The following is a 23,806-nucleotide window of genomic DNA, read 5'->3' on the forward strand; positions in this document are numbered from 1 at the left end:
ACATCGCATTAAAAATAGACACCCCCACGCTAATCAGTTTGCCCGCTGCTGAATCTATCAATTTCCATCTTTCTGCCCATGAGTTAATCTAAGCAATTAGAACGTTATATTTAAGTTTTCCGTACATCTTTATTGTTTATTCGGTTATTTGGTTAATGAATTTATCACGAAGTGACTACAAGTTGCGTTCGTTGTTTTTCATTGAATAATTTTTATTGGGTCGCAAATATCAGTGAGTACATTTCGACAAAAATTGTTTAAAGACAGTTCGTTCGCCCGCGTAAATGGCTAATCCTCCGTCCTCAGTCAGATAGCTGCACTAGACTCGCTCCATTCCGGGGCCACCATCCATCCACCTTCCACCATCCGGACCCCGGACTCGTATTTATGATCCTCGGCGTCGGCGATTGTTTCGCAATCGGTTGTTTGTTTATTGTTTGTGGTGATTAGAACGCCACTGACGACAGAGATCGCCAGATCGGGCAGATAATTCGCATTCTCTACTTATAGCGAGGGTTATGTGTACAATCGAGGCGTGGGTCGCTCACCAGGATGCGTCGAAGTCGATTCGTCGGTTCGAAAATGAGTTTGCTCGTATATATGTAACTAACAATGCAAAGGGTCAAAGGGTCGTCGTCCTCGTCAATCACAATCTCAATCTCAACATGCAGCTTAAACGGTAGACAGAACCACGAAACGGGCTCCTAAAGCTAACTAAACACGTACGGACTACAAGTAAACGTTAATCACTAGGGAGGATGGGCTGGAGCACCACTCTCACATCGCCACGGTGGCCAGGACAACGGTGATGTCGTCCGGCTTGCCGCCACGCGCCTGAATGTTATTCCTCCTGGCGCTGAGGGCGAAGGGCGAGAGGAACTCGCTGTTGAGGGACAGGGTGCGCGCCATCAGCGCCAGGCTGTTGGCCGTCATCTGCAGTTTGACGGGATCGCGTTCGCCCTCCACCTCGCTAAGCACCTGCAGCATCAGATCCTCGGGCACGTTGTCGAACACTCCGTCGGTTGCAATGAGAATCACGTCGCCGTCCCGCACCGGAAAGCTCATCGTGTCCGCCGACTCAGGGCTGTCGCTGAGGACATTGGGCCCATGTCCCGGCGGCGGCAATGACAGTTGGAAGGGTGTGTTGAAATAGTGCTGCTGCTCCTCTGACTTGTGAACCACCTGGCCTTCGCGCACCACAACGAAGCCGCTGTCGCCGATGTTGGCCGTGTGCACAGTGCTCGTCTCACGGTTGAGGATCAGGACGCAGGCGGTGCTGCTGCCCAGTATGGGCTTCTTCTGCTCCATCAGCTCGCAGTAGCTGTAGGCCAGCAGGTTGACTGGTCGTTGGGGATTGAAGTGGCTGCACTGCACCAACCGCTCGCAGGTGCGCATCAGGAACGATGAAAACTCTCCGGGATCGATGCCATAGCTTCGCCAGCCGCCCACGCCGTCGGCCACGCCCATGACATCGGCACTGGCGGTGGAGGCCTTGAACCATGAGTCCTCGCCGTACTTTCCCGGCTTGTACTTGTGTCGCAGGTTGTCCTTGGCGAAGCCGCACACCACCGACACGAAACGGGGTCGTGGGGCGCCCGAGGATCCTGCTACCGCTCCCGACTTGGTGGCCCCCTTGGCTGCTGTACCACCTCCGCCGCCCGTGGCCGTTTCCAGGAGCGTGGAGAAGCTGCTGCGCAGGGCGCGAGAGATCGCACGCGAGGTCCAGCTGAGTGACGAGTGCATCGCCCAGAACTCGTGGTCTCGTGCTCTCAATCAATCAAATCAATCGCATGTGGGGGTGTCGGATTTGGATTCGTTTTATTCGTTTGTTGCGACGTCGGAGTGCTCCTCCTTGGCGTTTACTCCTACACGCCACTCCTCCGCACTCGTTTTTTCCGGTGCAAAACTCCTGTCTCGACGGGGCACACAATTTACGTTCCAATTAAATGCGAAATGTTATGTGATGAAGTGATACACTTTTTCTCGTCAGGTCGCGATCCGGTTCAGAACTGGTTCAGCGCTGTCTGCTTGCTGGTTCCCCACCCCAACTCTCCGCTCCAGAACTGGTTCTGGTCACCTTATTGCATTAGCGGTATTTTCGGAACCAGTACCTCTCGTTCATATGCCGAATTTTTAATCTTAAGACACCTCCAACGGTGTATATATCAAAAAGGTTGGTAAAATAAGAAACTTTACTTATTGTTTAAAACAAAACATATTGTTTTATGCAATTGATTTTTGCATTGGTATTTTAAAGAAAGCCCTTTATGCTTTTAGTTGATTTATTATAACGGTCATTTTCGTTTGGGTTTCTCTTCCTTACACCGCCTGGTCACACTGGCGACCAAAGTAGTTTGTTTTTGCCAAAAAAACTCAGGTCTGCTCCACTCCGCGATATTTGTTTGCCCAGCTGGTCTTTGTTGTTGGTAGGTCCAAACAAACACGCAGCCAGTGTTAACCCAGTTTTGGGGCTAGTGATTGCTGCAGCTCCCACGGCCCAGCAGCGGGTTAAATATAATAGTGTAATAGGGAAAGAGGTTGAAAGAGGAGAGTGTTGTGTTATTGGTGGTGGACGTGGGCAACGACATTGGCATAGAAAATTTTGCATACTCTCTCCTTCGCTCACGCACACCTTCGTCGAGAGTGTAAAAATAAAACAAACAAGTAAAAATAGCACTTGGCTTGTTGTTGTGCCTAAAGTTGTACGTATTTTGCAGACGGAAATTGATTGGTTGTGTAAATTGGAAAGTGCACGAAATCGCGAGCGCATAACGGTACATGTATACACACACAAGCAGCACACGCACACACATGGAGGCAGTGCTTTTTGTTTGATGTCCCATTTGGCGGATTAAAGACAAAGAGAGAGAGACAGAGAAACGGAGGAGGAGGACGCGATGACCACACGGGAGAATGTGGTGTCCAGTCGCCTGTCCAAGTTGATGCTCAGCAGCGGGAGTGGAAATGGCAGCGGAAGTGGCCCCAACATCCAGGTGGCTCCATCCTCCACCCTGGTGCAATCTCCCACCTCGCCCGGAGAGCAGTCCCAGTCCCAATCCGAGCTGAACCAACTGAAGCGGGATGCGGATCCGCAGTTCTCGCGCTTCGCCGACTACTTTGTGATATGTGGACTGGATCTGGACACGGGTCTCGAACCAGATCGCTTTGCGGGTAAGTGACGAATGCTCACCGAGATCGGGATTAACTTCACATCTACGCCTCTCAGGGGACAACCTACATTGCTCGCCGCTGGATCGCGCCTACAAGAGCAAGCCTTTGGCCCATTATCCCGAGAATGTGCCCTGGAATCCCTTCGATGCCCACGGCATATGCATGGTAATCATAAAGACTGTTTGAAGTCACTCCCTAGCCATCTTAGGGTGGGTCGGTTAAAGTCGATAAGATAACGTACAATAGGCTAAACTATTTAAATTGGTCCCTTAATGCTTATTCCCAAACACACAGCATTTTGATGAATAATTATGTCAGAGAATGATTTATTCAATCAATTATTCGGTCAATGGAATCAGGTCAGACAATGTGCATTTTTAATTATTTTTCGTTTTTACGCAAATTTTATTAATTTTTATGAGCAACCATAACGCATTACATAGTAATTGTAGAACTAAAGCATAGAAAAACTTATATCTTGCGAATGACCGAGCCACCCTAATCCATATTCATGTCTAATTGAGCTCAATTGGCTGCCCTTTCGGTGGAAATTCATGCTTGGCTAGCCAGTTCATTGATACACTCGCCGCGAGTTGCTGTGAGCAAGGCACTTATAATTGATGCCACGAATACGACAGCGTCACCCCTCTACCGATAAACCTTATCTCGGGGATCTGGGCATGTGTTCGAATGAATGGATTTTATTTATGCCCGCCACTTGAGATCGAGAACTCACCCCCGCCATTTGTCTTCCACAGCTCTCACTACCGCAGGGACTGCGCTTCCGCACCCAGAAACATAGCATCGAACCCCGATTCCACTCGTTTGCCACGACACGAGAGGATGGAAAGCGGTGCTATGGGTTCAGCCTGGTGTTCTACGAGGAAATTCGGAACCGAAACATTTGCGGGGCCATTCACACGCTGCAGAGCATGTTCATCACGGAGCTCTCCAATGGCCAGCAGACGCATTCTCTCAGTCGGGTGAAACAGGATGGTCCGGTCAGCCGGTCACTGCCAAGGCACTTTAAGGTTGCCGGACAGGCGCCGCAGTCTGCACAAAGTTACTACGACATCAACAAGGACAAGTTGTACGTGGCGAAGAGCATTACTCTGATATGCCAGGCTCCGTACGCCTTTGCCGCTCAGATGTTTCTTAAGAATCTGTACAGGTAAGTGAGGTACATATAAGAGGAGAATCCCTGTATTAAATTTCGTTACCTCTTATTACCTAGATGTCTTCCTCGGCAGCCTGGTGCTGGTATCAGCTTGGAGTCCTACGTATACAATATACTCTACGAGGTTATGCTGCCGCAACCGGGCAAGTCCATCCGGGTTTACCTGCCTCCCACAGAGCCGCATCTGCCACCCATTGCTTTGATTCTTCAGCGTCCGCTTCTAGCTACCGAGTTGCCTCTGCTCGACTTTCCGCTCAGGCTGCTTTTCAAGTACCTGGGTGTGGAGTGTGTCATACAGCTGCTAACGTGCGTGCTCTTAGAGAATCAGGTCCTGCTCCGGTCCACAGGTCAGAACTTGCAATACTGGAAATACGGAACATATGTTATAACCTTTTCATTCCACTGCAGACTATCAAAGACTTATGATCGTGGGTGAGTGCATTACCTCGCTGCTGTTCCCGTTCGTATGGCCGCACGTGTACGCTCCCATTTTGCCGGCCGCCCTGCACCACTTTCTGGATGCACCAGTGCCCTTTGTGATGGGATTACATGCTGAGTGCGAAGCGGCTCACAAGATCGGCAGCGAGGCAACCCTCTGTTTCGTGGACATTGACAAGAAGCACATCCAGCTGCCCGAGGAGCTTCCAGTATTTCCTCACAAGGTCGATTTTATGGCCGAGATTGGATCGGTGCTGGACAAATTCGAGATCGAGCGAGACCGTGACCAGGAGCCTAGTTTCCGAAACGGCTATGTGGGCAGAGGAGCCGGAGGAGGAGTTTCCGTATCTGGAAGTAGCGGAGCCGGTGGTGTCGATGCCATGATCTCCAGCTGCACCCTGCCCACCGGATTGCAGGCAGCACGGCGAAGTAAGGAGCGCTTTCAACAGATGCAGGAGACCGTCTATACTCTGTCGGGATCGCCGGGCGGAGGCGTCGTGGATTACCAACCGCTTATAGCGCATCCATCGCGAATCGATCATGTGCCACGGATCGCTGACTTTCTGCGTAGGAAGGGGGGTATCAGGGGAGCTGGCTCTCCGGTGGGTAGTCCCACCGTCTCGCTCTCTTCCTCGCCGGTTGGCATCTACCACGACGTAGACGCAGTGGACGCCACCATGCCAGTCAGTTCTCGTCGCGCAGAGAAACAAAAACTGAGCCCTGTGGATCAGTACTACCAGGACCTGCGCATCAACAACTCGGTGCGGGAGATCTTCCTCAACCGATTCGTGCACATGTTCCATGCCTACGAGTACTTTGTGATCTACCCAAATCAGGCTCGAGACGAATGGATCTCAAACCGTGAGACTCTGCAGAACTTCGACAAATCCTCGTTTCTGTCCGACCAGCCGGAGCACCATCGCGCGTTTCTTTCGCGCTTCCTTGAATCTCAAATGTTTGCCACCCTAATCGACAACAAGATCCTGGCTATGTGGGAGTCCCAGCCCGATGAACAGCTCCAGCTGTTCGATCAGCGCGTGAAATTGCTGAGGTAAGTCGTTAAAGTGGTAACCGCTCTATTACTTATGGTTGATGGCCAGCAACTTACTACCACCATTACAATGCAGTACACTAACGCTTTTTCTTGTTGCATTCGAACATTCCAGGCGACGACACGGGGAAAACATGATTGCCGCCACCAGCTACGAGCCGTGCGTGCTCAGCCAGGACTCGCAGCAGGGCTTCGAGAAGCGGCTCAACTGCATCGACATCGAAGTGACACCTCCCAGCGAAATTCTGGCCAACCGAGCGGCCTACTTCCGCAGCTTTCCGCTGCTCGAGAAGGGCGTGCTCAACCAGGAGTGCGCCTCGAGGTAGTTGCCCTAGTCGCCTAGTTCCCACAGCTCCCCTGTTCTTGTATAGTTAGTCGTAGAGCACGTCCTGCTTTAAGACCAACCACCAGTCCCCATCCCTAACCCCCGCACTCATCCTATAACCGAAATCCCCGCCGGGGATATGTGTACCTTGGCCCTAGAAAGGCTGACAAACGTTTGATATTACCTAAATGTTAGTTATAGATACCATAGTCTCCTAGCTGTACGTAGATGTGTATCATGTACCTTTGTTAGCTCAAATTAGATCAAATCGAATCAAGTAGCGCGTTTTACACTGGATACTCCCTTCCGTTGGTGTCATACTTTTATTTCTATTCGTATTCGTATTGTTTCTCTTAGTGCATACCACTTAACAATAAATTCTGCATTCTCCAATCGTTAACCGAGACTCTTCTTTTCGTTTGTTTTGTTTCGTTCTCCCGCCGTAAATTGCACCGCATGCACCGCCCACAGCTCACCGCCTGCTCCACCTCCACCCGGTCACCCATCCAGCCCATCCTCCAGCCCCCTTCGAAGTCCCCACTAATCCGCTGTCTCTTTATTCTCGTTCGAAATTCAAACTAAACTCAAACCGATCTTCAAACTCATTCGCGCTAACATCCATCAAACAACCAACCTCAACCAATTACCGTATCCGAATCCGCCTCCGATTCCGCATCCGAATCCCCAACAGAGGCAACAGCCTGCGACGGGTGAAGAACGGCAACAAGTGGCGGGCCCGGGAGATCTCGCTGGACCAGAAGCCTGGCTCGAATGCCATCAACCGACTGTCGGCGAACCTGACCACGGCGGACGTGAGTCCGGCTCTAATCGCCCAGGCCAACTGGACGTTTGTGGAGCGACTGCTGAAGGTGTGTTTTGGATAATAATGTATTGAATAGAACTATGCTAATGTTTGCCTTATTGTAGGACATAAAATCGAAGACCAAGCGGATGCTGCTGGAAAAAATGGGTAACGAGGCAGTGGCGCTGGGCCTCAAAGGCGACGGCATTGAGGAAAATACCTTGATAGCCAGCATGTGCGATTTGCTGGAGAAGATCTGGTCGCACGGTCTGCAGAACAAGCAGGGGAAATCCGCTCTGTGGGCCCATTTGCAGGCCTATCTTGAGATGCAGGAGTCTCGAGGTGCTGGCGACAGCTCAGGAGCAGAGCAGACGCCACCGGTGTCCAGCAGTCCGGGCAGCAAGATGACCATAGCCACAGCATCGCCCGCTCTCGCCTGGAACGCAATGCGCAAGCGCATGGACTGTAAGTAGAGTTTGTGTTGCAATCAATCATTTGTATATTTCAATGTTTGATCTCTATCGTTAGATCTCTCCACATTCCAAACGGACTTCGACAGCCCGCCCAGTCCGAATCGCAGTCGCTCGCGAGATCGAAACAAATTCGTGGGCCTGGAGCAGCTGTGCCCACTTCCCGAGTCCCTGGAGTTCGATGTGAAGTAAGTAGCAAATCAAGGAATCTGCCTTCCTAAGTCACCAAATACTTGCTCCTGTAGAAATGTGCTGGCCATGGCGGATATCAAGACGCATATTGGCTATACCCGCGCCTGGGTTCGCCTTTCGCTGGAGAAGAAGCTGCTGTCCAGGCACTTTCGTACCCTGCTCTCGGATGAGGCTCTGCTGCGATCTCTGTACAAGCGATCGGCCTTCTTGCGCTGCGAGGAGGAGAAGGAACAGTTTCTCTACCATCTGCTCACTTTGAACACGGTGGACTACTTCAGCTTTACCAACATCTACCCCACGACGAGTAGGTCACGCTAGCAGTCCAATCTATTGCCTGTGCTCACACTCCCTTTGGTTTCGCATTCCCTTCCCACCCACAGAGCTGCCCTACCGCGTCGTGATCTTCCCCTCCCGCAAGTACGGCTCCTACCATACCTCCAGCAACGTCTGGATCATGGTCTCGGGCACCATGAATGAGACGCAACGGGTGCCCGTGCCGAAAGGATCCTTAGAGTTCATCTTCCACGTAAGCTTTTCGTTCGTGCATCAAAAATTTTAGATAACCACCTATTGAATTCCCTTTCATTTGTAGTACAAGAACCTTGGCCTACTGACAACCATGCGCATTGGACACGACAACTCAGGACCCAGCCACAAGTGGCTGGTTGAGCAGGTGGTGATGCGCAATGAGGTCACCGGCCACACCTACAAGTGAGCTAACAGCAAGTCGTTCAAGCATGGGCTATGAGTAACAATATTTCCTTAACCCAAACAGATTCCCTTGTGGACGCTGGCTGGGCCGTGGCGTGGATGACGATTCCACGGAGCGCCTGCTGGTGGGCCAACGTGTTTCGACGAACGCGAAGAATGCAGAGCTGGTTCCTGGATCTGATACGCGCACCCCTCCTCGGACGCGAAGCCCCAGTGTGCAGCGCCAGGAGACACTGGCGCCCTCAGAGATTCAACACCAGCTGGGCAACTGCGTCAACGTGCTGGTCAAATGGCATTACAAACCAAGCCGGGATCGGGATGTGGGCACACTGACCAACCTGCTGTGCGGGGACGATGGTTTGGTCAAGTGCCTGGAGCAGGTTTTCCTCTGCGGCTTTCGGTCGGCGCGATTCTTTGGACGAAATCTGTACATCTGGGACTATTTCAGTAAGACACATAGACTATAGGGCTTTCAATTTCTAAATCCTTTTACCATTACAGCCAAAATCAAGGAGCTGTTTGAACACAATCTGCAGATGGAGCTGGATGACTCATCCTCTAGCCTAGACTCCTCGTTTAGCAATGGAAGCGGCTCCGGAGGAAACAGCCTGCAACGTCGGGAATTCTCCAACATTTGGCGTTTGTACGTACAGCTTATGGACGAGATCAACGGCACGGCACTCGGAAAGGACGGCAAATTCCAGCTGCTGATCTGCCTCAGCCTGCGGGAGCACCTGCTGACGCGTCTGATAAAGCCAATGGCTCTGACCAAGGTGACGCACGAGATGTACGAGGAGGAGAGCTTCCTTAGGCGTCGCAACCTCCTCACCTTTCTCATCCAAATCCTTGAGCCGCTGGACGACTGCCACATCGTGCTGGAAAACTCAATCACACAGGGCATTCGCATAGCGTCCCAATGCTGAGGATCGGATGCAATACCGCTCCCAATGCAATACTCACGCCACATCTGACCCACGGACATTTGCAACCAGTGACCTAGAGAATACTCACATACATATGCTCTTGAGGAATCTCGTAACTCTCGAATTCGTTGTTAGCTTTTAATACGAAGCGGAGGAACTCCTGCCCCTTATTACACCTATTTCTAGTTCTAACTATAATCCCAAGCCTAGCCACTAACCACTTGCCATTCGACCCGACAGCTTGCCAAGAAACCAAGTCAAACACTGAACGTTTTAGGGGGATGGATGCCAGTCCCGGGAACACTGAAGCCAAAGTTGAACAAAATTCCTTGTCATCGACGCAATCGAATTTTAAAGACATTTACTGTGCAATTAAGACGTTTACTATAACAAATTCTAAAATGTTGTTCAAAAATCTCCATATATTTGAAACGCATGCGTGTGTGTAGCTTAGTAGATAAGGTGTCCCAATCCGAAACCGAAACCAGTCAATTATCCTGAGTTCCATTTTTAACTGTAGCTTTTAGTTTAGTTGATTTTACCAAAGAATCTTTGTTTTTTATTACGACCAACTTATGGCGTATATTTGTATATTATTATATTTTGGTACTTGAGTGAGTGAAATGAGATTAACCCAAAGGTGTTTATGTTATAATCCAGCTTTATTTTTACACTTTAGCCAAACACGTTTGCAGACACTACCTTAAGACCCTGAAAGTCAATAAATACAAATATGCAAATGACATGGACGCTTACAAGTATGGTATTTACTTCGAATATCGCTGGAAAATTTACAAAATTCTGGACGTACCGCACAGATATAAATTTAATAAGGTCGTTACGAAAGACAGCCAGTTACCAAAAATGTTGTGGACGCCATTGCGAGCAAATGTTATGCGAACTGTGGACTCAGACCCATGGTCACCGCTAATGTGTTCTGAATCCCAAAACGTTGTCGGTCGCTTGGGAACATTGGACGCCATCTCTCCCAAAACGTTTCCAGGAGGAGCATACCGCACTACTAGGTATCGCGTTTCTTGTCTGCGGAAGACGCAATTATCATGCACTTCGTCTTGCCATGGAGGAGTAATTTTATCAGATACTCACATTCTCCCTAGTCCAACGCCAAGCCTGGTGGAGGCGTTCCATATCATGGCCGTAAACCTGTAATACTTTGTGTTCTCGGCGAAGCCTCGGTAATGAAACCAAATTCGAACACATTCTCTAGGCAAGGCATCCCGGAAAACGCACACGATTTGAAGGTGCTTGCCTGTTACTGGGCCCGTTGCGTATAGGTATTCCAAGTAGTTCTCTCTGTAAACACCATCATTCCTGACTATTTCCTAGAGGACGATGGAGACTGTTAATCTGTTTAAATAATTTATGTATGTATACAGAGGCCGAAAGACTTGCCTCTGCGTATTCTGAGCACTCTGTACAGAGATCTTCGTCCAGAACCATCGGCTGATTTCCGTACTTGGCCCTCCTTCGATTGTGAGCCTCCAGGATTAAGGAACGAAGACCTATGCCGAATGTCTGGTTGCACTAAAGGGAAATGGGTTCTCAGACTGAAGAAAAATGTTAGATCGTACTACCTCGATGGCGATTAAAAACAAAATAATTTTTATGCTCATTGCTTGTTACTTATTTTGCAGAAAGATTTTCCAGAATATGACAACTTTCACATAGTATTATTAATCACGCAAGGCTTATTGAAACTTCATTAATATGATTTACAATTTCGAGAAAACATGACGTGAATGAACATGTTACGTTTGTGCCGCAAATGGTAGGTTTAGAATTCATAACCAGTGTTATTTTTTGATTATTATTAAATTTAATTTAAGTTTTACAATTTATTATCATTCTAAAATTTTTAAATTGAATTTCATTGAATTTTTAAACTATTTCGATAACTGTTTAAAGTTCATTCATTCCACGACCCAAAACCGTGACAGTATTCGATAAGATATCGGTCTCCCCATCTCCATCATCGATGGTATCGAAATGGAACTGAGTGCGCTTCCACCTCTAAGAACTTTTGTTCCCTAGCGTTATTCGAAATTGTGTTTGTGCCCGACGAACAACAAACGAATTGTTAACAGGCCGAGTGGAGTGACTTGTGGTCCGCGTTTCGTGTGTGTGTCATTCCAGCCGAAAACCAAGATTTGCTTCGACAAGCTGTGAAAAGAAGGGAGCAGCTCCAATCGATAATCGAAAGAACCGTTCCGAGTTGGAAGAAATTGGAAAGTAAGTGGAGAGTGGAAACTATTTTGGTTCAGTGCGTTTTTTCAATGCGGGTCACTGGGAAATGCAGACACATTCACGGTGCCGAGCGGATGACGTGAGCAGAAGGGAGAGAGAGCGAAAGCTTGTTCTCTTTCTTTTCTTCAGAGGCCGAATGTGCGTTTTGGATTCTGGCTCCTCAAGGCTTGTTTACATAATCACCGTCTCCTGCTCTGCTCTGCTCTGTTTATTCCCCGCGACGAACAGCTGCTGCACTGCCACCGCTTATCGATTTTTTCCGTCTCGCTTTTTGCAGCCGGCAAGACGACGCCATTAATTGGCCGTCGCCACGTCATGCTTGTCGTATGATTTTTCGCGTCGGAACTTGCAGCAGGTGAACACCCGCCTCCACGCCTCCCCTCTCTCTCTATGTCGTAGACAACATCTCGCTCGATGACGCGTCATTTTGGGGCCGTACTTTGCCCGGCGATCGTACGATTTCCCCAGCGGCAGCGTCATTCCAATGGGGCAAGTGTTAGTCACGCTACGTGCTCCACTTTCCCAAGCGCCTTTTTACCGTTGCGTTGCGTGGTCGCTCTTTTCCAGCCAAACACAACAGAGTGGCGGAGAGCGAGAGAGTGCACGCGCGTGTTTGGAGAGATCACACGCACTATCAGAGTCAGCTGTTTCGGCTGCTCAATGAAATTCGTATTCGGTGCGTAGGTGACTGAGAAAAAGAGACGGACATATACATATTTATATATGTACAACATAGTGGGCATTGTGCAATTCTTCTAGACAATCTTATCTCCCGCCTTGGAGCCCTAAAGCGCTGTAAATGCTAAGAAGGGTGCCCCAGAAAAACGTGCCAGTAGGTAAACTACAGTTCCTACTCCCAGACCGATAGTTCCCAGAGCATTCTCGCACGTAGCATCCGAAAATCACAGTTGACGTCAACTGATTTTTTCGGCGTATTCCATTAAGTTCATTAGTGATAAGCCCACGCCCCAAGGTTATCAATGCAAATAGCTTGTGTGTACTATTGGAGTACACCCCACGATCAGTCTATAATTGTCCACCGATCGCAGCTTATCAATGGCGAAAGCACTCGTACGCGCGCAGATTTGAATAAACCCGAGGTAGTCTTTGATACTCAGTGGGTTTGGGCTATCACCCAGAACTGTACTTTCGACCTTTAGCTGTTGGCCAAAAGCGAACGAACAGCCGAAAGCCAAACTCCAAAATCATCTCTTACTTTGCCGTGAAATTCGCCAAAGTTCTTTGGCCTTTTAGGAAGTGTTAGCCCAAAACTACACGGTGTATGGTCGTACCTAGTGATCTGCACACATCCGGTTTACTTAGTGACATGAAAAACGTAACTAAATCATTATATCAACCATTAAGGGTCAATTACGGTTACATGTTTAAATTTTCCATTTGTGTAAATGTTTGCAAAGATTTTCTATGTTTTTTGATGTTTTTGAGATAATGGAAGTGGTTCCAAGGATTTTATTTAGTTGTCAATACTATTAAACAGCACCTTATGGCCATCTCCTTCAGAAAAAACTATATTTTAGATTTAAGAACATGCCTTCAACTATGTATTCATTTATTGTATATGATTGAAGTAGTGGCAGATAATCACGCGATTTCATTATGATCTTGCTCGTACTTCCACAAATTCCCCGATCGCATGGTTCGCCTGACCTCCGTCTGAAGAAAATACGTACGATGTGTAGTCCGTAGAAGTGTATTATAATGAAATAAGCCCGTGCTGATAGCGAACTTGGCCCGCCATCCGTTTTGCCAGGCTGGCAAAGATCGGGCGGTGCGTTTATCAGACATGCAGGGTGTTTGCCGAGTGCTAACCACAATTAAAGGCGAATTGGTCTTATCGCTGGAAACAGTGAAACATGGCTCGTTTCCGCCAAACGCATTTATCGTGTTTCCAGATACCCGCGATTCGCGATTCGAGTGCAGCGGAAGCGACCGTCAGGCGCAGAAATATTGTTCTTCTCCCAGATAAGTTAGCAGCAGGTAGGGCATGGGAATCTTATCTCTCACCTGCTTTTAGTGCCCGGCAATTTGGGAATCGATTTTACGGGTTCCACACTTGTCCACTTCAAATGGAAATCTCCCCCGGCTTTGTTTACGTTTGGACTCGCTTCAATGGAGGTGGCTCTTCGTCACCACAGTTTAAAAGCCAAAGTCATTACAGTAGGCACTCGCCAGTGAGATTAGATATGTTTGGCCTGCTTTGCTGTTTCTTAAGATATTTGTTTCCAAAAATCATCGTGATAAGAATTGATTTATTATCGCGCATTGTTAAATCACTTATATTTTTAATCTAAACTGATGTGCCAGTAGTGATTTAAAAAAAGAAACTACGAGTGTCGTCAAGCTTGGAATTGTGAGTCACTACTGCTATGTTTTTCGAAAATAAAGAAACTTCTAATAATTATTAGATAAGGCCATCAACGAAACAACAAAACTTTTGTCATTATTCTTATTTGCATACATTTGAAGAACTGAAAGGTTTCTTATAGCGAGCAGTGACTTCAGATCGTACGACTTTGACTTGTGACGTACGACAGCTGAAGATTGCGAAAGGTGGCCGAAATTCGACTTGGCAACAGAATTAGCATGTCTACGGAGAAGGTACAATAAATTCGTTCAATTCCAAACAACGCTTACATCAGATCCGAAATTATTCAAAGAATCTCTCTTCTCGGATGTTATTTTTATGGCTTGAACTTGAACTGAGAGCGGCTGCCAAGTGACTCACGTCTCTTGAACGCAAACCTTGAACAGTTCTCCCAAAAACCAGCACTCTGCTCCCCTTTGGAGTCGCCAGGAGGGGCTCCTCCAGATAAGGTATAGAAATCTCTGACGCATGCCCAATGTCAAGAAATATGCCGACGCTATCCACACACATAGATTCATATGTAAATAGGCATGTGTGCCACGATGAATAAACATGGGAAATCGTCTACCTAAAATTATTGTTAGCCACGCACGAGACAGCTGACCGCACAGTGGACCTATTTACAATATTATCGAAAAAAGCATTTAAAAAACAGGGGAATTTATGGTAGTAATATTAATATTTATTGTGAACAAATTTGCAGTTCCAAGCAAATGCCCCAAAATACGCAGTGCTACTTATGTACATATGTGCACATATGACGATCTTGTTTAATTATTTCGCACGCAGCATCGATGTTTTTTGGCACAAAAACTGATTTAGAACGACCTTCGGGAAATTCGTCATTGAAAATTCCCGGTAGCTGAAACATGTACATATGACTTAACCAATCCCAAGTGAAACTTCCTGCGTGCTGCTTTAGCTGGGTGTGCCATGGAGCACGAGAGGATTGGCGCCCAGCTCTTGTGGGGGAGATTGGGTCATCGTGTCCGGCTCACGTGTTCCGTCTGCACTTGTTTACGTAAAGTGCAGCGCCACTCGGAACTAGTTCTGCGCCCAGTTGGCCGCCCACCCTGCTCTGCTGCCCCCAGCGCTTCACTTGCTCATCATCCGCTCCTCTCGAGAGCACTACGTGTCTCTGGCTGTCTATTATTACCGACACCGAGCCGTGTTGTTGTTTACCCGCCGATGTGGTCGCTGTTTCAGTTGCGCTTTTTTTTCTGCAGAATTTCTCTGGTGCGATGCGCGTGGCGAATTGAATCGGCCATTTGGCAATTAAAACTGAAATCGATTTGGCCGTGGCTCAACTTCAAAGAAAAGGGGCGTGGCTGGGGGCGCGGGGTCAGGTATCACGTGTCGTCAGCACAAAATAGCCCGAACTATTGCCACCGGAGTCATAAATATTTGGGTTAATAAAAAGGGAATATCTGATTACATAAAAAATGGCTTCACAAGAAAGTAATTTTCCATTGCAAATTTAATTAGCTGCGCGAATGTGTAATATATTTTTGCTTATGCACCAATGCATTAAATGGTATTTCAAAAATAACTTTGTTTATTTCGAATTGTTTACTGCTTTATTGGATTTTATTTATAAATTGCTTGGCAAACAAGTGCATATGTGTAGATGAAACTAAACAAAAATGCTACTTGTATTGGTTCATTAAAGTAAAATTGGTATTCCTTTTTAAGAAAACTAATTAACCCTTTGGCTACAAGTTTAAAGTTTGAGTGGTGGAAAAAATGGCAAAGGGGAAGCCCCTAATTTGAATAAAATCCAACGAATGAGGAAATTTGATAAATGATGCTTGCAACTAACATATAAACAAAACGCAAAGCTAACCAAATGCGGTTTCAAAGAAAAACTTTCTAATTTCATAAGTGTGATGTAAAGAAACGTAACACACAAAATATGGAAAGGAAATGTAGAGCATTGATAGTAACCAATCTATTTCTCAATCTCTTCCAGCTGAAAGTCAATTGAATCTCTGTTCCTCCGTCACCGCGTCGCGAAGCCGTTAAAACTGCCGCTCCCAAACATTCGCTGCGATGGCCACCTCATCGATACTCGCCAAAAGCACAATTAACAGCACATCGCCACCGGCCACGCCCAGCAGCAGCGCCTCCCCCGGCTCCACACTGACCACCCGGAAGCGGACCTACGAGATAGCCATTGCCATGCCCTCGTCCACCGCCTCCAGCAGCGCCACAAAGGTATCGGAAGTCCAGGATCAGCGCACAAACAGTCCCGGCAAGTCCAAGAGCCGGTCCGGCCAACTGGAGAGCGTCCTGGTGGTCGGCGAGGGAGCCAGCGAGCCCACTACCTCGGCCACCACCCTGCGGGACAGCACACGCACCATCTCACAGAGCGACGCCGACGATGGCGGCGAAGCGGCAGCCGCCGAGGACCTGCTGCCCCCACAGTCGGATTACCTCAACGGCGTCAAGCGGAAGTACGTCCCGCAGCAGCAGGCGTCGCCGAATCACCGGGTGGTGCCCGCATCCACCTCGCAGCAATTCTTCAGCGGAGCCTCCGATTTTGCTGTAAGTAGTCAAGAGGGAACATATTCAATGAGTTAGGATGCAAAGATTAGTCTGAATAGTAGCTCAATCGTAGTAGCTGAAATTATTTGAAATCAATGTTCGAGTATAAGTCGTATATTTCCGACGATGTGTGATAAGATTGAGAAAGAATGTGTAGGCTAAAGACCCAATCGCCCAGTTAAACAGCCCAACTAAACTTTTCTTCCTGCAGACAATTTGCAAGCCGGCGCCCTACTCTCACGACGAGGAGGCCATGCTGGAGCGGGATAGGTGTGACTACACTCAGAGGATCACCTACCAAATGGCCCGATCCGGACAGACGACCCGCAGGGTGAGGGTCTACGCCGATGGCATCTACGATCTGTTCCACCAGGGCCACGCCCGCCAACTAATGCAGGCCAAGAATATCTTTCCCAACGTGTACTTAATTGTGGGCGTGTGCAACGATGAGCTCACCCACCGCATGAAGGGTCGCACCGTGATGAACGGCTTCGAGCGATACGAGGGAGTGCGTCATTGCCGCTATGTGGACGAGGTATGTTCTGCCCGGCACTGATTAGAGATCTATCGGTCTATAGCATCTTACTCTGTCTTGCAGATCGTCCAGAATGCGCCATGGACTCTGTCCGATGAATTCATCGCCGACAACAAAATCGACTTTGTGGCCCACGACGACATTCCGTATGTAACCGATGGCATGGACGACATCTATGCTCCACTCAAGGCGCGCGGCATGTTCGTGGCCACAGAGCGCACTGAGGGCGTGTCCACCTCGGACATCGTGGCCCGGATCGTCAAGGATTACGATCTGTACGTGCGTCGTAATCTGGCCAGAGGCTATTCGGCCAAGGAACTCAATGTGTCCTTCCTGTCCGAGAAGAAGTTCCGGCTGCAGAACAAGATGGACGAGCTGAAGTCGCGCGGCAAGCGCGAGCTGAGCAAGGTGAAGGTGGACATCATCACCAAGTGGGAGGAGAAGTCGCGCGAGTTCATCGACACCTTCCTGCTACTGTTCGGACGTGAGAACCTGAATCACTTGTGGAACGAGTCGAAGGGCAAGCTTCTGCAGGCACTCAGTCCGCCGGGCAGTCCGTCGGGATCCGTGAACGGTGATGACACGGAGGGCGGCGAGGACTACAGCGAAACTATTGACGAGTACTTGGAAATGGCCGAGAAGTTGAGCGGGGGCAGCGGCAGCGGCAGCAGTGGATCGCTGAACGGCAAACAGAGGCCGAAGCAGAAGCGCTCCTCGCTGGCCCGCCGCAGTTACCAGAGTCTGCAGAGCCGATCACCCGACCTGGAAGCGGATGGGGACGAGGATGCGGATGCGGAGTACGCGCGGCGCAGCGATTGATTCTAGTGCGAACCAGCCCGATCTTTTCTTCTTCTCTTAATGTCTTTGATGCTATTGTAAATGGACTTGTTTGCAACTAGTTCGACGGCACACTATAGATGCCCCAGGATCGCCACGCAGGCTCCACGAACACACACTTATATTTACTCTAGCCATAAGTGGTACTGTAATCCCAATGTTTTAGTTGGCACTCGTTCTCCTCCTTCCTCAACTCCACCTGCCCATCTCCATCTGTGAGAATCGAGGGAATCCTGTAGCTAATTCAATTGTGGGTGTGGGACAAGCAACCACCAACGCGGAAAAGACTCATTTTTGTATTAGGCACTCGGCGGACTGTGCACGAAATCAATCGGCAGTGGCGGCAGATTCAGGTGCCGAAAATATCTAGAAATATTTATATTAAATTATTTCGCATAACATTAAACTAAGTTAACACACCGCAACCAGAACACCAACCAATATAGAATAAGTTAACACACCGCAACCAGAACACCAACCAATATAGAAAAATCCAAACAAACAAATTACGAAATACATTCGGAAAATGCAAAAAAGAAAACAAGTAATTAGTAACAGTTGGCAATAGCGGAACTATTGCAAATGCTTTGTTAAATATTTTTTGAAAAATAAACATTGAATCGAAAGGAAATAGAAGTAAAGCGAGTGGCTTGTGAATCAGTTTTGCTATCCCATACGTTTATCCAGCAATTGCGCATCCGATTCAGCAGCCATCCATGGCACTGGTGGAATTCTTGAGCGCCAGCCACCGATGATGATGAAACCGTTTGCCTTGATTGGACACCCATTCCCTCGCAATTAGCTGCCCATTCACCGGCTGGAAGCGGTTCACTGATTTGTTTAATGGCGCTGCGGTTTATATATAGATGCGCCCATCGCCTGATCGAATCGGCGGACCCGTGCCAAGTCAGGCGACCGACCCGTTGCTTCCTATTTGCTTGCGCCTCAATTTGCGGCAATTGAAGATGAGCGATGAATCCGAGCCAGATGCTTGGGCCTGAGACTGCGACGGCGACTAGAGCCGCCTCCAAGTCGTGTGCCTCGCCAGCCGCTGGACTCAATTGTATTGATTCGCCACCAGTTGCCGCCAATTTATTCTGATCGCAGCTAGTGCGCAGTTGGGGACATCTCTCGCTCTCGGACTCAATCCCCGACAGAGTAGGCCTAGAGGGTTATGCCGGTTCCGTCTCAATTTATGTAATCAGTCGTCCGGATGAAATCCCCTTGAGCGGACCACTAGTGCTGTACTTAGTTGAGTATACTCTTACATATATTTTTATAAGCAATGGACAGAATGCCGGAAGAGGACGACGTATCCCCAGTGTCGACGGCTCCTGCCACGCCGACACCGCCGCCGTTTAAGATGCTACCGCTTATTATGGACTTTGAGGATTTTGTAAGCCTACTCCTTAGAGGAACAGGAGCTGCCACATACTAATCCCTCTTCCCCAAACTCATCCAGAGCATTTGCCAGCCTGCGCCTTTCTCGTACGATGACAAGGCCATGCTGGAGCTCGAGAGATGCGACTACACACAGAGAATCACCTATCATATGGCCAGAGCTGGGAAGACGACGCGCAGGGTGCGGGTCTATGCAGATGGCATATATGATCTGTTCCACCAGGGCCATGCCCGCCAACTGATGCAGGCCAAGAATGTGTTTCCCAACGTCTATCTCATCGTGGGCGTGTGCAATGATGAGCTGACCCTCAGGATGAAGGGACGCACGGTCATGAATGGATTCGAGCGCTACGAGGGAGTGCGTCACTGCCGCTACGTGGATGAGGTAAGTCTTCAATGGAAGAAATCAAATGTTTCTTTACACTCTTGGTTCCATTCGTTATCACAAGATCGTTCCGAATGCTCCGTGGACGCTAAATGAGGAGTTTATCGAGGAGCACAAGATTGACTTTGTGGCCCACGATGACATACCCTATGGAGCTGGCGGAGTCAACGACATATATGCTCCACTCAAAGCGAAGGGAATGTTCGTGGCCACCGAGCGCACTGAGGGCGTGTCCACGTCGGACATTGTGGCCCGAATCGTGAAGGACTACGATGTATATGTGCGCAGGAACCTGGCCAGAGGCTACTCAGCCAAGGAGCTCAACGTCTCCTTTCTCTCCGAGAAGAAATTCCGTCTGCAGAACAAGATGGACGAGCTGAAGACACGAGGCAAGCGGGAACTGACCAAAGTCAAGGTTGACATCATTACCAAGTGGGAGGAGAAGTCGCGCGAGTTCATTGATGCCTTCCTGCTCCTGTTCGGCAGGGAGCGGCTTAACACCTTTTGGAACGAGTCCAAGGGCCGAATCATTCAGGCCCTCAGCCCACCAGGCAGTCCGAATGGCTCCGTAAACGGTGACGATCCAGACGCAACAGACGACTTAGACTCTGAGGATGAGTACATGGAGCTGCCACCAGACTACGGATCCGCTAGTTGCGGATCCCTTAGTCGAAAACTAAAGCGCCCTGATAAGGTGAATGCCTCAGCAAACCTCAATTACTCGGAGCAACCAGAACAAAGGGATGTCGTAAACGAGCGACGCAGCGACTAAAGACGAATTGGGCCCTTCCTATCAATTAAAACGTTAATAAATTTGTTTGCAGTTTAATGGAACAGCGCATTAGGCACTTTTATACCTATTTAAAAGAGCTACCAGAAAAAGTATGCGCTTAAAAGACATTCCGATAAATTGTTAATATTCCTTTTGCCAGGAAAGTAAAAAAGGCGTTTATTTCATATTGTAGTTGCTGCTTTTATTGGTTATCTTATGTGTATTGTGAATATATGTTTGGTTAAATTATAGATTAGCTGAATGATTTTCCAAATCCTCTTCAATGAAAGTACAATCGCATTTGTTATTTAAAATAACGTTGAAATATTCGCATAAAAACAAAAATACAATAAATCTTGTAACTTCATAAGCGATCATCATCTAGCTCTTCATGGAGCTCTGTTCATGCCCGTGGCGAACAGGGGAACCATCTTCTTTCCCTTGGCCTTCTTTTGCTTCTTGGATTCCGCAGGAGCTGGTCCATTGGATTTAGCTGCTCCTACCTTTTGCTTTTTCTGGTCCAAGGCTCCAACTAAAAGTTCTCCCAGACCCCAGTGGCCCACAGATCGCTGTTCCAGGTCCTCATCACTGGTTCTTGGGACCATGACAGCCCGTGGCGGCGGTGGAGCTGAACGGCCCCAAGCGCCCACCTGAATATCCAATGACGGGCCAGCTCCTCCAGGAGAATTACTTCCAATGGTGGGCCACAACTCCTGCTTGGGACTGCCCAAAGTGACGCTGGAGTAGCGGGAACCGTGGTCCTGGTTGCTGATGTTCACGGGCACAGAACCACTGGGAGCGGGCAAAGCCTCCTCGAAACCGCACTTTAGATTAAATCACATATTAAAAATTGACGCTAACGGCAGGCATTGCTTACTCACAGTGGGAAACTCGTGGGAGGAGCTTAGGTCAAGGTTAGCTGCACTGGCAATAAGTTTGCCCATCTGGCGGTCATTTATCTCGTTGATGTGCTGCTCTCGTTTGCGCTCCTCGCGATCCCGACGCTGTCGCTCCTTCTTACGATGAAGAATGTCCTCTGCGGGAAAAAAAAAAATACATATTTGCTTAATGCTGTACATGGACCTAGTGGACTTACCCTTAAATAGCTTGAGTATTCCTCCAGAAACCACTGGCGGCTGCAGTTCGACTTCCACAACCGAAAACTGACAAGTCAAAGGCAAGTGGCCAAGACAAGTGAACTTGCGGCGATGCTCCTCATCCATGGAGTGCTGTTCCATCTGCACGATTTGGGCTTCGATGAGTAGCGGACCCAAGTCCAAGGTGCCGTAGCAAGCCTGAAGCATCTTCACGTTCAAGGGATGCAAGTAAATATTCTGTCCGTCGTTTGACTGGTAGAAATAATAGTATTTATTATGGTTGCTCGAGTAGCTAAGGCTGCTGGATGCCTCTCCCGACGAGATGGAGGCATCGTCTGACTTCTCAATATCAATCTTGGTCTCGGTTTCTAGGCAAAGTACAGGTGCCGTCTCGTCTTCATCCTCTCTGGGATCTGGTTTCTCGAGTCCCAACTTCTCGCCACGCTCCTGAAGCATCACCAGCGCTTGCTGGATAAACACATCTTCGGGGCAGGAGGTATCCGATTCGGCTAGCAGTTCGCAACGCTCCCTCTCGATGATGGCGGCCACATCCATCCGCTTCGCTATTAGAAACTTCGAGTAGTGTTTAGCCTCTTCACCAGCGGACACAAAGGGGAAACGTTCAATTGTTTCGCCCAATCCTGCAACATGCTTTTCAATGTACATTGAGCCCTTGCGGCGCCGCATCAACTGGAAGGTAATCTTCTCGCCCACTTGCAAGTCCCTCAGCTGTTGGATGGTGCAGCTCTTCAGATCTCCCGCGTGGATGGCGTCATAGCAGATCGGGCACTTGCGCCAGGTTTTGTCGCTCAGCGAAAGATAGTGCAGCAAGCAAGGCCAACAGTAGGCGTGTCCGCATCTGGTGAGCTTGGCAGCCACAGGCGGGTACAGGCAGATGGGGCACTGCAACTCCTCAGTGGTCTGTATGTTGATCTGCTCGATGTAGCTCCAATCGATGAGTGCATCGGGCGAGCCATTAACCTGAGCCTTTGCCCCCGATCTAATGACGAACTGAAAGTTGGCCTGCAAGAACTGCTCCTTGTTGTAGCGCTGCTTTCGGCCACTCAAGCCGTGGTGTTGCTGGGCCTGATGGTGATGTCCTCGCTCCAGTTCCCTGGGCACGCAGTGGAAGTTGAGCAGATGGTTCAGATTCTGCTTCTTGCTGCCCTGTGTATACACAGAGTTCAGTTCATGGTCAAAGTCACCGCTACGTGAGTAGCCGTTGGCGGAGTAGGCTAGTCGGGAGCTGCCTGAAGCCCCGTCCTGGCCACGGGGTGAAGGGAAATCGTAACCCCCTCCAAACCCGCGAGCCTTCGGACGCTTGTCCACATTGGGACGTAGCTTCGCTGGCTGCTGTGGCTGTTGTTGCTGATCGTTGCGCGGTGTGGGAACCTGATTCCTTCGACGGCTGTGTCGCTGCTTGTTGCTGTTGGTATGTAACTCTGCGGAGGAGAAGGTTGCACCTATATTAAAACCTTTTCGGGATACAAAAATATTACGAGAATGGAGCACCCACCACTGGACTTCCTTTGCGATTCAGCAGACGAGGACTTGCCATGATGAGAGGACTGAGACTGCTTCTTGCTGCTGCTGCCGTTGTTGGTGTCCATCGTTGTGGATACTAGAGGTGCACTTGTCTTGGGGAGTGGTAATAGTATGGGTGCTGGAGAGCTGCCAGTGGGCGGCTAATTGCGTCTTGCCTAGGTCTCCACACGGAGTGCGCTGAGCAAAGTATTCTCGTTGCGGATTCATGTTTACTGAGCCATGATTATCCAACGGGTACGACTAGAAATAGTACTTGCGTAATATTTCCAAAAAATCGAATGCTGCTTTTGCGAGTAAGTGCAGTTAAATTCGAGGCGAAAGTACTTTTTAAGTACTTGGACTTGCGGCTCGATTCTTTTTTTTCTAGCACTGGTTTTGTTGTTCTGTTAGTCTGTGGGCCGTAGTATTAGTAGCTGTAATCGTATTGGTGGCTGAAAAGGTGTGACGTCTTCGCTAACTGCTCTTTGCGGGTCCAAAACGGAATCTTTCCGACAATTTCCTCTTGCCAATTGCACACACACTGCCGACACACGGTCTCTGCTATCGTGGGGTTTCGATTTGACGTCTCGAAATCAAAAAATTTTGATGGGAAAACCAAATATCCTTTGGTCAGGGAGAAAAAGCATCCGCGATGCCCTATAGAAAATGGCTGACTGTAAGTGTTCGAAAGTGCCTCGCAGAGAGCTGTTGGTGTGCTTTGGAATGTTCGTGATTCGTCAGAGAGAACTATCGCACAAAGTAATTATATATAATTATGTCTCATTGGACATTCAAATAAT

The 23,806-nt window shown here is 48.7% G+C and overlaps 6 protein-coding genes across 7 annotated transcripts; 3 read left to right on the forward strand and 3 right to left on the reverse strand.

The window, feature by feature from the left end:
- Positions 1 to 187: 187 nt before the first annotated feature.
- On the reverse strand, positions 188 to 2,013 carry LOC6610338 (protein phosphatase PTC7 homolog). Its single transcript, XM_002034888.2, has one exon. The coding sequence runs from the start codon at positions 1,741 to 1,743 to the stop codon at positions 778 to 780; it is 966 nt and encodes a 321-aa protein (XP_002034924.1). The 5' UTR covers positions 1,744 to 2,013; the 3' UTR covers positions 188 to 777.
- Positions 2,014 to 2,316: 303 nt separating this feature from the next.
- LOC6610339 (DENN domain-containing protein 5B) lies at positions 2,317 to 10,003 on the forward strand. 2 transcript variants are annotated; one of them, XM_032718463.1, is made up of 15 exons: positions 2,317 to 2,426; positions 2,718 to 3,171; positions 3,227 to 3,336; positions 3,930 to 4,342; positions 4,406 to 4,695; positions 4,757 to 5,837; positions 5,953 to 6,159; positions 6,854 to 7,031; positions 7,090 to 7,429; positions 7,493 to 7,622; positions 7,680 to 7,930; positions 8,007 to 8,152; positions 8,219 to 8,337; positions 8,402 to 8,784; positions 8,839 to 10,003. In XM_032718463.1, exons 2-15 carry the CDS (start codon positions 2,898 to 2,900, stop codon positions 9,258 to 9,260), a joined length of 4,344 nt encoding a protein of 1,447 aa, XP_032574354.1. In that variant the 5' UTR covers positions 2,317 to 2,426; positions 2,718 to 2,897; the 3' UTR covers positions 9,261 to 10,003. The 2 variants fall into 2 exon arrangements, with proteins under 2 accessions (XP_032574354.1, XP_032574355.1); XM_032718464.1 differs by lacking the exons at positions 7,090 to 7,429; positions 7,493 to 7,622; positions 7,680 to 7,930; ... (2 more) ...; positions 8,402 to 8,784; positions 8,839 to 10,003 and having other exon boundaries at positions 6,634 to 6,946.
- Positions 10,004 to 10,007: 4 nt separating this feature from the next.
- LOC6610340 (Golgi-associated plant pathogenesis-related protein 1) lies at positions 10,008 to 11,101 on the reverse strand. Its single transcript, XM_002034890.2, has 4 exons — positions 10,856 to 11,101; positions 10,674 to 10,805; positions 10,368 to 10,603; positions 10,008 to 10,301 (listed from the first exon to the last, which is right to left on the reverse strand). Exons 1-4 carry the CDS (start codon positions 10,892 to 10,894, stop codon positions 10,052 to 10,054), a joined length of 657 nt encoding a protein of 218 aa, XP_002034926.1. The 5' UTR covers positions 10,895 to 11,101; the 3' UTR covers positions 10,008 to 10,051.
- Positions 11,102 to 11,292: 191 nt separating this feature from the next.
- LOC6610341 (choline-phosphate cytidylyltransferase A) lies at positions 11,293 to 18,468 on the forward strand. Its single transcript, XM_002034891.2, has 4 exons — positions 11,293 to 11,510; positions 15,881 to 16,455; positions 16,667 to 16,990; positions 17,054 to 18,468. Exons 2-4 carry the CDS (start codon positions 15,961 to 15,963, stop codon positions 17,807 to 17,809), a joined length of 1,575 nt encoding a protein of 524 aa, XP_002034927.1. The 5' UTR covers positions 11,293 to 11,510; positions 15,881 to 15,960; the 3' UTR covers positions 17,810 to 18,468.
- A 261-nt stretch (positions 18,469 to 18,729) lies between these two features.
- Positions 18,730 to 20,570, forward strand: LOC6610342 (choline-phosphate cytidylyltransferase A). The gene is made up of 3 exons (XM_002034892.2): positions 18,730 to 19,223; positions 19,290 to 19,613; positions 19,678 to 20,570. Exons 1-3 carry the CDS (start codon positions 19,113 to 19,115, stop codon positions 20,383 to 20,385), a joined length of 1,143 nt encoding a protein of 380 aa, XP_002034928.1. The 5' UTR covers positions 18,730 to 19,112; the 3' UTR covers positions 20,386 to 20,570.
- On the reverse strand, positions 20,566 to 23,689 carry LOC6610343 (RING finger protein 10). The gene is made up of 4 exons (XM_002034893.2): positions 22,999 to 23,689; positions 21,482 to 22,924; positions 21,267 to 21,421; positions 20,566 to 21,209 (listed from the first exon to the last, which is right to left on the reverse strand). Exons 1-4 carry the CDS (start codon positions 23,090 to 23,092, stop codon positions 20,775 to 20,777), a joined length of 2,127 nt encoding a protein of 708 aa, XP_002034929.1. The 5' UTR covers positions 23,093 to 23,689; the 3' UTR covers positions 20,566 to 20,774.
- Positions 23,690 to 23,806: the final 117 nt, after the last annotated feature.

The sequence above is a fragment of the Drosophila sechellia genome, chromosome 3L, assembly GCF_004382195.2.
Source record: "Drosophila sechellia strain sech25 chromosome 3L, ASM438219v1, whole genome shotgun sequence".
In the NCBI taxonomy this organism is placed as follows: Eukaryota; Metazoa; Arthropoda; class Insecta; order Diptera; family Drosophilidae; genus Drosophila; species Drosophila sechellia.